The sequence below is a fragment of the Balaenoptera borealis genome, assembly GCF_965194805.1.
Source record: "Balaenoptera borealis genome assembly, chromosome: 3".
Lineage (NCBI taxonomy): Eukaryota > Metazoa > Chordata > Mammalia > Artiodactyla > Balaenopteridae > Balaenoptera > Balaenoptera borealis.
The window spans coordinates 49,571,072-49,583,116 of NC_138866.1; the positions used below are offsets into that span (position 1 = coordinate 49,571,072).

At 33.5% G+C, this 12,045-nt stretch overlaps 1 protein-coding gene across 4 annotated transcripts in view; it reads left to right on the forward strand.

Moving 5' to 3' along the window:
• Positions 1 to 12,045, forward strand: part of SOS2 (SOS Ras/Rho guanine nucleotide exchange factor 2) — a 100,007-nt gene that overhangs the window by 41,561 nt on the left and 46,401 nt on the right. For all 4 annotated transcript variants that reach the window (XM_082384801.1, XM_082384803.1, XM_082384802.1 and 1 more), the window contains 3 exons: positions 2,835 to 2,978; positions 5,655 to 5,765; positions 9,345 to 9,443. In XM_082384801.1, the coding sequence (XP_082240927.1) occupies positions 2,835 to 2,978; positions 5,655 to 5,765; positions 9,345 to 9,443 (354 nt within the window). The remainder of the gene's footprint in view (positions 1 to 2,834; positions 2,979 to 5,654; positions 5,766 to 9,344; positions 9,444 to 12,045) is intronic.

Sequence of the window (12,045 nt, forward strand, 5' to 3'; positions counted from 1 at the left end):
AAAAATTAAAAATCTTTTTCTACTGTGCAGTATTTGAGATTTATAGTCATTCATTTGAAGATGGTGAAAGAAATGTATGGTCTAGAAAAGAAAGACTTATGCTTTTTCCTGTCTTTTGGTAAGTACTTTAGAGTGTAGTTTAAAGTTTTACTAGTGGAACTTTTGAAGAATGAAAGTTTATACAGAATATCAAATAAGCAAAGGCAGAGCTCCGCTGTTGAAAGACAGCGTAGGAATGGGGTGAGTAGGATGGGGATCCAGGGAGACTTGTCCATGTTTTCCCTACCTCTCTAGGTTCTGAAGTCCACTCTAAGGAATCTAGCTAGACAAGTACTGTTTTGTGGGGTTTTTTAAAATTTAGATTTATTTTTCTTTCCTTCATTTCTCACGTGATCTGTTTTTTCTTAGATGTCTGAGTGTCTTTCACTTTCTTTTTTTTAATGATTTTTAAAATTTTTATTTATTTATATTTTTTATTTTTGGCTGTGTTGGGTCTTCGTTGCCGCGTGCAGGCTTTCTCTAGTTGCGGCGAGCGGGGGCTACTCTTTGTTGTGGTGCACAGGCTTCTTATTGTGGTGGCTTCTCTCGTTGAGGAGCACGGGCTCTAGGTGCATGGGCTTCAGTAGTTGTGGCTCGTGGGCTCTAGAGCGCAGGCTCAGTAGTTGTGGCACATGGGCTTATTTGCTCCGCAGCATGTGGGATCTTCCCGGACCAGGGCTTAAACCCGTGTCCCCTGCATTGGCAGGCAGATTCTTAACAACTGTGCCACCAGGGAAGTCCCTGAGTGTCTTTCACTTTGAATATTTGGCTTTTCTTTTACTTCCTGACTTCCTCCCCCAAATAACTATTACATGAGTGAATAGGAGTGATGCTCAGACACAGCTGGCTGAGTGCTTAAGATTAGGATCTGATTTAGCTTTTTTTTCTTTCTTAAATATTTATCTATTTATTTGGCTGCACCGGATCTTCGTTGTGGCATGTGGGATCTTTTAGTTGCAGCATGTGGGATCTTTAGTTGTGGCATGTGAACTCTTAGTTGCGGCACGTGAGATCTAGTTCCCTGACCAGGGATTGAAGCCGGCCCCCTGCATTGGGAGCACGGAGTCTTAGCCACTGGACTGCCAGGGAAGTCCCTGATTTAGCTTTTTCATTCTTTTCCAGAAGAATTAATTTCACTGATAATTTAAGGTGTTTTTAATTGGCTTTTATCCTTTTTTAAAATATGCATATTTAGTTTAACATTTGATAATAACTCCTACTGGACACACTGCCTTAAGTAGTCAACATTTTATGTTTTTTAAATTATTCTCCTATTTTATGTGACCCTTAACAATTCTCTGAGATAGGTAGGACAGGTATTATCATTTCTACCTTACTGGTGAGGAAATTGACATAAAATAGTTATGATAAGTTAGTTATGGAGGTTGAACTTGAATTTTGGTTCTTTTATACCACAGTATAATTGGGTTTTGTCTATAGTGGTGTAAAGAATTAAAAGCTTAACAAATGCTGTTAGCTAATAACAATTGCTGGTAGCTAATATTATCCTCTTTGCCTTTTCTGCGTCCCATCAGTTTTCATTCCTCAGGAATTAATTTTTATGAGTCTCTTTTCACTGAATTTGTGCTGATTTGATAGAAAATTTTTATTATAATACTGAAGGGTTAAGAGAAAGAATCCCTTTTCTCTATCTCTATATCTACTATATTTTTTCAGCATAGTTGAGAGTGTAAACTTTTGAAATAAAGGCCATCTAAGGTCAGAGCATAGAACTCAGTAAATATTTGATAAAAGAATGAATGACTATTGATCTTAATTTACTCCTTTGGGCCCTACTCCTATGTTTTCAGAAAGCTCACATTTGTGGAAGGCCTAATATATGCCAGGAGCATTTTGTAGAAATCATCTCATTTAATCCTCTTAAGAACTTTATGGGTAGGTATTAATATACCAACTGTGTGACCCTGGGCAAATTACTTAACTGCTCTGTTCCTGTTTCCTCATTCGTAAAATGAGGATGATGATAGGATCTATCTAATAAGGCTGTTATGAAATTACATGTCAAGTAATCAATACTTATAAGTAGTGCCTGGAACATACTAACAAGAAATGTAAGCTGTTATTACTGTCATTATTGTCCTAATCCAGGGTCACTCATCTAGCAAGTAGTGGGGTCAGGATCCAAGCTCAGGTCTGTCAGGTTCCTTAATCTGTGATGCTTCCATTACAAGATGCAGAGTGAATAATAGTTGGCCATAACCTGGATAATCAGTCATATGGTCTTTTTGTTTCCAGAGGACTTAACATGTTTTAACCCAGATAAAATTCACACCTGAAAGCTTGAATGAAATCTTTAATTCCTCCTCAAATTCAAGAGACAGGCTACATATTGTGACACCAGTTTGTGTCTGGATTAGGAGTCAGATCTTCATTTTGATCCCAGCTTTTGTCATTAACCAGCTCTGTGAGACCTTGATCAAGACTTATAGCACTTAGCCAATTTTAAAATACTCAAATGCCAGAATGCTTTATGTAAAGAGTTGCTTAGAATCATCCACCATATGAGATTTACTGGATTTACTGGAAAATACAGATTCTATATAGTTCTGTTCAGTAATTCTAAATCTAATCCAAGAGGTTTTTTTATTTCTCTTCTTTATTCATGATTGACTTTTGCTATAATTTGGAATATATTCAATATTTTATGTCTTGAAATATACTGGTATGTTATTGGGTGAAAATAACATCCTTAACACTTACATTACTTATATTTAGTAATTCTTAAATGAAATTCTCAAACTGACATGCCTTACTTAACCTTCCTTTTTTTTTAGGATATTGAAAAGATTTTCAGTAACATTTTAGATATACATGAATTGACCGTGAAACTTTTAGGTTTAATTGAAGACACAGTTGAAATGACTGATGAAAGCAGCCCTCATCCCTTAGCTGGAAGCTGTTTTGAAGATTTGGCAGAGGTAAGTTTACAAAACTGTTTTCTCATTAAAGTCCTAAGTGCTGTATTAAGATATTTAGTAAGATATTATTTGTGAAAATTAGAAGACACTGCTGGCTGCTATAAAAAATACTTACGATTTAACCAATAGCAAACTAAAATTACATTGTCTTTATAGTGACACTTTACAGTGTAATTATGATAATATTTATAGCAAAAGTTGATAGACTAGTAATGTTTAAGATTTTTTTTTTTAATGGCAAGTGCATTTAAGGTGAAAGAAAAGAAATTTTATTGACCATAGCTGTTTAGCTTTTGTGGATTTTAGTCTTAATTTCCAAAAATGAAAAAGGAAGTTTATATTTTTTTCCCAAAGTACAAATCATATTTTTGTGCTTCAAATGATTATAAAAGTAATGTAGCTCATTGTAAAAATATTCAGAAAAATATAGATGAATATAATAAGACAAAAATAACTTCGTTTTGCAATACGTAGAGATTAGTTATCTTTATAAGATTTATTTATCCTTATGAACATTTGTCCACATATTCATACAAACCTATGTATATTTACAAAAATAGAATCTCACTATTTTATAACCTGCTTTTTTTCACTCACTATCTTGAACATTTTCCATGCTAATAAATATACTTCAACGCAGCTTTTAAAGTCTGAAAGTACCATGTTCTATGGAGACACTACATTTTAACTATTATTATTAAGCATGTAGGTTATTTCAGTTCTTTTTGTTATTGTAAACAATACTGTAACAAACATATTTATATAATGCCTTCATAGCCTAGTAATTATTTTAGGATGTAGTCCTAGAAATGGAATCGTGGTACTAAAGACTAGGTACATTTTTAGAACTTTGAAACATTCTGCCAAATTTACTTCCAGATAAGTTCTAGTATATGCAGACCCTCTTTTTACCCATATCTTCACTATCCCATTAATTTTTGTTATTATCCCATTAATTTTTGCTAGTCTAGTAGGAAAAAACAATATTTCATTGTTCTTTGATTTTGCTTTTTTTTTTTTAAACTAATGATGTTATACGTCTTTTCATACTCATTGGCCATTTTTATTTCTTCTGAAGTGCTTTCTTCAGATATCATGTAAATTTACTAGTTTTATAATCTCTTCCTAATTTTTCTGAAAATGTAAGTCACTTTAATTAATCCATTTTGTAGACAATGGAACTGATAGTATAGAAATACTCAGTTACTGATGCCTAACGAAGATATTCAGGCTTGCTCTTATTAGAAAGTTTTTTAATATTGTGATATCTTAGCATATTAATTTGTAGTCTGGTTGCTTGTTGTACTCTTAAAGATACGATGGTTCAAAAACATGTATTCAAAAATGTATTTTCTAATTTTTATTTTATTTTTGTGGTAAACATATAACGAAATTTGCCATCTTAACCATTTTAAGCGTACAGTTTAACAGCATTAATTAAATTCATAGTAGTATACCACCATTACCACTATCTATTTCCAGAACTGTTTAATCACCCCAAACAGAAGCTCTACTCATTAAGTAATAACTCCCTATTCTTCCCTCCCACACAACCCCTGGTAACCTCTAATCTATTTCTGTCTCTGTGAATTTGCTGATTCTAGATATTTGATAAAGGTAGAATCATTACAATATTCTCTTGTGTCTGCTTATTTCACTTAGCATAATGTTTTCAAGGTTCATCCATGTCATAGCATGTATCAGAACTCTATCTCTTTCTGTGACTAAATACTGTTCCGTTGTGTGTATATAACATTTTGTTTATCCATTTATTTGTTGATGGACTCTTGTGCTTTTTCCACCTTTTTGGCTATCGTGAATAATGCTGCAGTAAACACTGGCATATGAGTATCTGTTTGAGTCACTGTTTTCAGTTCTTTGGGGTATATACCTAGGATTAGAATTGCTGGGTCATATGGTGATTCTTTGATTAGCTTTTTAAGGAACTGCCAAACTGTTTTCCACAGGGGCTACAGCATTTTGCAGTTCCCACTGGCAGTGGACAAGGGTTCCAATTTCTCTGCATCCTTGCCAACACTTGTTATTTTCTGAAAAACATACTTAACTGCATTTTTAACATACAAAAATGAAACAAATCTTAGTTCTAGCTAAACATTGGGGATGTTGATTATTATAAAATAATAGGAATTTATTTCAGTATAAACATGGACAAAATATGGGCAGTTTCTGTTTTGTTAGTTTACTGTATGTTAGTCTTTACTTTCTTTTTCTAATTTTGAAAAAGTGGAGAGTGGATAAAACAGCGGGAATATCACTTTCTGTTTCCTTTGCAAGTATCCTCAGTGTAAACTCCTTTCAACCTAGGTGAACCTAACTGAAATTTCAAATCCCGGCCTTATTTTACTAATAACTACACCTTTTGTTTATCTGGGGTAAATGTGCGTATGCATTTTAATAGTTTGATACTTGTGACCACAAGTCAGTGACCTAACTTACGACCAGTAGCTTCTTGTCATCCATTGCCCAAGGTCATTACTTACATTTATTAAGAATTGCCAAGTTACAGCCATAGTTATTATTTGTCCCTGAAATAAAAAAAATTCTGAAACCTAATGGAGGCCTTAAATAAAAATTTGCCATTAAGTATTCTGTGCCATATTAGTAGAAAAGATGTTCTTTTAAACCTAACACATTTTCCTTTTTAAAAAAAAATAGGAACAAGCATTTGATCCTTATGAAACATTATCACAGGATATTCTTTCACCAAAATTTAATGAACATTTCAGTAAGTTGATGGCCAGACCTGCAGTGGCTCTACACTTTCAGGTAAACTTAAATTGAATGTTATTTTTTATAAAGCAACTAAAGAAATATTTCACCAATCCTTCAAAATCTGTTAATTGTAAGCCTGTTCTAGGTTGTTTTCTGTTTTCTGTCTTGAGTTCTTTCAATTTGTCCTTAATGTGGAAATCATTTATAGAATACCATGACAAATACTGATTGACTAGAAAAATCTGGCACATTCTGGATCTGAGATCTAGAGATGAATATGGAGAGCTATTTCAGGATCTTATTCCCTACAGGAGATAGAACCAAAATCATAAAGAGTGGAGAATATCCTCACATATATTCATACAGATTTCTCTATCAGACCTGTCATTTAAAGGAGATAGATATATTAATGGAGAGTACACAAGTTACTTGGTTCAGTAATGCAGTTAGGTAAAGTGAGAGTAAGTGGAGAGGGACAAAATTATATTTTTACTCTCTCAACACTTAATGAAGGTAACACTGGCATTGATGATCCTTGACTACTACTTCCTGCATTTAGACTGGCTCTTCTCAGCATATGAATATGGTCAAATCTTTATTGTCCTAAAACAAGCGAATAAATAAATCTTTGTCACTGTAGCTCTTCCCCTTTTTGTTTTTTCCATTTGTAGCCAGTTGTCTTCATATTACTTTTTATCATTCTCCATCAAACTGCTACCATCTGTGTTCTAATCAGGATGTAACACTAAAAACTGCCCTTGACAGTGAACTTAACCACCAAATCCTGTAGATATTTTGATTTCATATTTATGTCTGTAGTATTTATTTGTACCTCTGTTGTCCTTTTTGACTCCTATGATACTACTTACACCTAATTTTCATCTTCTCTGGTTTCTTCTCAGTCTCCTTAGTTGCAGGTGTTACCCAACTTCTGTTAGCAGCCCCTGCTGTTCTGTTCCTCTGTGCTGTCCTTGGGTGACTTTATCCATGCCCTTTGCTTTCACCTATATGCTGGTGACTTCCTATTTGTATTCTCAAGTCGTAACTTTCTTTTGAACAGTGGATGTATGTGTGTGTATGTATATACTTTCGTATAACCAGCTGCCCTTTGAACTAATTCATTTGAATATCCCACGAGGACTTCAAATATAAATGTTCAAAACTGAACTTACCTGCCTCCCTCCTTTACTGTGAATTCCCATTATTATCATCTTCTACTTCTACTCTACTAAAAAACTTGTCAACTTGGAATAAAAGTTACACTTAATTCTCAAAATTTACTTAATTGAAGGAATAATTCTTTAAGTTAAATCTTATATATTCATATAAACCATGAAGTAGGCATCAGTTAAATGGGAAAATCTGCTTATAAAATCTTTGCATACTCATCAAAAGCACTCACAACATTTCTTGTTTTACTCTTATTTTATTAGTAATTCTTACTATGGGATTTGAATGGGATTTGAAATTTGAATTTAAGACCCAATTATTTAAGCTGTTGTTCCAGATATTCAGTAAAATTCAGAGTTAGATATAAAAACCCTTTTCAGGCCAAACTCACTTGTACTGTATTAACTTAAAACAGATTCTTCATTTGTAAAATGAAAAAGTAATGTTTTTTCAAAAAACTTTAATAAAAGTTTTTTATTAAAAAAAAAACACAACAAAACTTCTTTAGAAGATGTAGGCACACTTTAAGAATATGAGCTTTGGAGTCAGAACTTCTGGCTTTGAGCCAATTAATAGTTGTCTTACCCTGATCAAGTCACTTAATCTCTGAGAATCAGTTTGCTCATTTGTAAAATGATGATGATAATGTATACCTCTTACGGTTATGAAAATTAAACAGGAATACACTAAGCACATTTGGCACATATTAAACGGTCGGACATTAGCTTGTGTTGTTTTTAGAGGACTCCTTACACTATAAACACATTGCATTAATATTTTAGAATGCACTTTAGTAGCCATTTCAGTGTTAATTAACAATACAAATGATTTTTGTAGGCTAATTTTAAAGTTTCATCTTGGTTCCACTTAAAGCACTGTATATAAAATATATAAAATTATATCTAGCATAATCTGTATCACTATCTTAAATGATAAAAGAAATTAATTTCTGCATATCCTGGTAAAAGTCTATTGAACAAATTGTAGTTTACTTGAGTTAACAATAGGTGAGAGTTATGGGAGTGTTTACCTATGAGTATATATTTTAAAAGCAGCATCTCGAACTCTTTCTTCACTTTGTATATTGCTTCTGTCTGTATTTACCTGATGAGAAATACCACTTTAAATAAGTCAGCCTTAATGACATTTAAAATCAACATGAGTAACTTTTAAATGCCTTATAAATTTTAGAAAATCATTTATTCTGCAGACTATTAGTTTTCAAAACTGGGATATACCTAACCCTAGCTATACACTAAGATTTTCCAGGCAATATAAGGGTACAGGTATCTTTAAGGGACTTAGTTTCTAGTCTAACCTTGTTTGTGTTGTTGCATTCTCTTCCAGTTTTTCTTACACATTACTTCTTGTCATATTGAATTTTCCATTATGCATTGATCCAAGGTGTAAAAACCTCCAGGGTACCAGCCAGGGAAAAGAAAAAAAAAAAAAAAGGGATTGGTCCTGAAGGAGAGTTTATTGAGTGCAAAGCAAAAAGGGTTCCAAAAGCAGGGGATGGGGTGATTGTGTTAACTCCTGGTAGCTGAAATGTCATATCTACCTTTGTCTTGTCATGTCTATCTAAAAATTAAGAAATGAGAAGGTTGTAACAAGGGTGAATATTACCTTTTTTAAAAAGTACTTCATCATTCATTGGACATTGTGATAAAGGAGAGGTGAGGCTTGTGAAGTTTTCATACCTGCATGTTTTATGTTAGAAACAGAGGTTCTTCCAGATGCTTGGTGTATGTGAGACTGTGACATTAACATGTGTATTTCAAGTTAAGAATGAAGTCAGACTTGTTGCAGAAATTTAGTCTGATCTGGCTATTTATTTTGACAGTGAAGATTGGCTTTATCAATTAAGTTATATAACAGACATTTTTCATAAATTAAATGAGCTAAATCTGAAATTTATTTGATCATTGTTTGGTGAAATATATTTAAATCACATCTACAATGTACCACATCCCCCAAAACATTTTTAATAAAATTGACATAAAAATGTGTGAGACAGTACACAGCTTTTCAGCATTCCTTTAGGATATGTGGAAGCCAAAACTTTTGAAGAAGAGCTGAGAAGACTATTGTTAAAGTTGTTTTAGCCGTGAAAGATGAAATGTATATATTTAATTATCTGATAACTTAAAGGAGGAAAAAACTTGATTTATAGCCCTTCAATTTCAATATAGAACATTCTTCCTATTATAGTTTTGATAATCTGTATCTTGTGTTCTTTTTTTTTGGGCAGGGGGGCGGCGCACTGCACAGCTCGTGGGTTCTTAGTTCCCCCCGACCAGGGATTGAACCTGGGGCTCTGGCAGTTAAAGTGCTGAGTCCTAACCACTGGACCTCCAGGGAATTCCCTGTAACTTGTATTCTTAAAATCTGCTTCTGTTAGGCACTGCTGTTATATAACCTTGATATCAGAGATATACTGTTTTTTGTCTTTTTGCTTTGCAGTCCATTGCTGATGGTTTTAAAGAGGCAGTTCGTTATGTCCTTCCACGCCTTATGCTGGTGCCAGTATATCATTGTTGGCACTATTTTGAATTATTAAAGGTAAGATGAAAGCTTCCTGAGGCAAAAAAATACTTGCATTTATGAGGCTTAAAACCTTTTTTAAAATCTGATGTTGTTTTCCATACTTTTTATTCATAAAAGTAAAGTATCTTAAATGTCTCCCTTCTTTCCACAGACCATAGAGAAACGCCTATATTTTTTATCTTCATATCATTTCCAAGTGGTAGATAAGAGGAAAATGTATATTTATCATTTGATAATATAAATTCTCAAAGTAATAACATAATAAAAAAGTTGACTTTTTAAAAATTATATTTTGGAGTCACACAGCAACAATGGTTTAACTCTTACTTTATATAAGTAATTAATAACTTTTATGTATAGCATTGTTCTAAACTTCCATCTTGCTATAACTTGTCAAGAAAAACGCTTTTAAAGTTGACACCTTTTCCGCATGCAGTATGCAGTGTAATAGCTAGAACCCAAGCAACAAATTAAAAAATAAAATTATGGTAAAACTTGAACTCTTTTTAAAGATCAGTACACATAAAAATATATTGAATTCCTAAAGTTCTAATATGTAGTATAAACTTTTTTTTTTTTTTTTAATTTTTATTTATTTATTTATTTATTATTTTTGGCTGTGTTGGGTCCTCGTTTCTGTGCGAGGGCTTCCTCCAGTTGGCGGCAAGTGGGGGCCATTCCTCATCGCGGCGCGCGGGCTTCTCACTGTTGCGGCCTCTCTTGTTGCGGAGCACAGGCTCCAGACGCGCAGGCTCAGTAGTTGTGGCTCACGGGTCTAGTTGCTCCGCGGCATGTGGGATCTTCCCAGACCAGGGCTCGAACCCGTGTCCCCTGCATTGGCAGGCAGATTCTCAACCACTGTGCCACCAGGGAAGCCCTAAACTTTATTATGATATATACATAGAGAAAAGTATAAAAACATAAACATGTTTTATAATAAATGTAATGCCTAAACACACCAGAGGGAAACCACTACCCTGACTTTAATGGTAATTACATTTTGCTTTTCTTTACAGTTTAAACACCTATGTGTATGTCACTAGAAATATATGTAGCCTGTTTCTGAACTTTTTAATCAGTTGGATCAAATTATATACATTATTTTGTGTCTTTTATCTCCTTTCAAAGTTATATTTGTATGATTCATTGATGTGGTTGTATGTTGTTCTAGTTTAATTTTCTCCCATTGTTTGAATAAACCATGATTTATTTATCCTTTCCTGGTTGAACAACAGTTTTTTGCTATTACTGATAACACTTGCTATGGACATTGTTTTTATATCTCTTGGTACACATGTGCATGCATTTTGTGTCTCTAGAGTATATACTCGGGGTTGGAATTGCTTGGTCATAGAGTGTGTATATTTTCAGATTTAATAGATGATGTCAAGCAGTTTTCCAAAGTGGGTTTTACAGTTTATACTCCTACCAGAATGCAGGTGATGTCTCTCTTTATGCATATTTTCATATTTTAAAAGTTCTGTCATATGGTATATTTATAATGGTATGTGGTGGTTTTGATTTGTATTTTCTTGATTATTAATGTGCTTGGGTATATGTTTATTGGCCTTTTGGATAACCTTTTATAGGGTTATTCAAGTCTTTTGCCATTGTAAATATCTTCTCTACTGTGACTTGTGTTTGCATTTCATATTTCTGTTTGTTTTTCTTGTTGTTGTGCATTAATTAAAACTGAGTATATTCCATATTTTTTCTAAGAGTTTAGTTTCACTGATGAGATCTGCGTGTGTAGGCTTCGTACGAGTAATACATTAGCAGCCCCAGATGTATATTTAGATTCCTAAAATTTTTTAGAGAATGTTCATGTCTAATTGGAAGTCCTATCATTAGTCTTAGAGTTGCCTTCTAATATTTGCCAACATTTAAAAATCCCGGCTTGACTGTAATTGAAGCTTATTTTTTTCTCCTATCTGGATGATTGGTTTTTAAAATCTCTGAGATCTGAATCTAAAATCAGACATTGACTATGATGCCCTGACTCATCCTGAGGCCACAGCTACTTTTACTACCAGTTAATTACTGGACTCCAAGTACTGTTAGCCATTGTGACTGGGACTAGTAGTTGGTCAGTTAATTAAAAATAAGGCAAAGAATCATAACAAAGAAGTATGCACATTTTATTTTAATAAATACACACAAAACCCCTACAAATGAACATTTATATGTATTTATATGCTAATCTGTTGACTTGGTGTAAAACTTTTTCTTTGAGTATGAATCTTGCTTAAGTACAAAAGGTATCTTCTATGACGTCTATTTTCCATTTCTTTTAGATGGTACATAAACTTGAAGATGCTTGTAAAGCAATCTGAGTGCAGATATCTTTTAAGTATTTATAATTTTTCCAAATCTTTTACGATGATCTTCCCTATACCTTTTTCTTTCTTTCTTTCTTTCTTTTCTTACTAGTCATCCATTTTATACACATCAGTGTATACATGTCAATCCCAATCTCCCAATTCATCACACCACCACCACCCAACCCCCCACCTCTTTCCCCCCTTGGTGTCCATACGTTTGTTCTCTGCATCTGTGTCTCTATTTCTGCCCTGCAAACCGATTCATCTGTACCATTTTCTAGGTTCCACATATATGT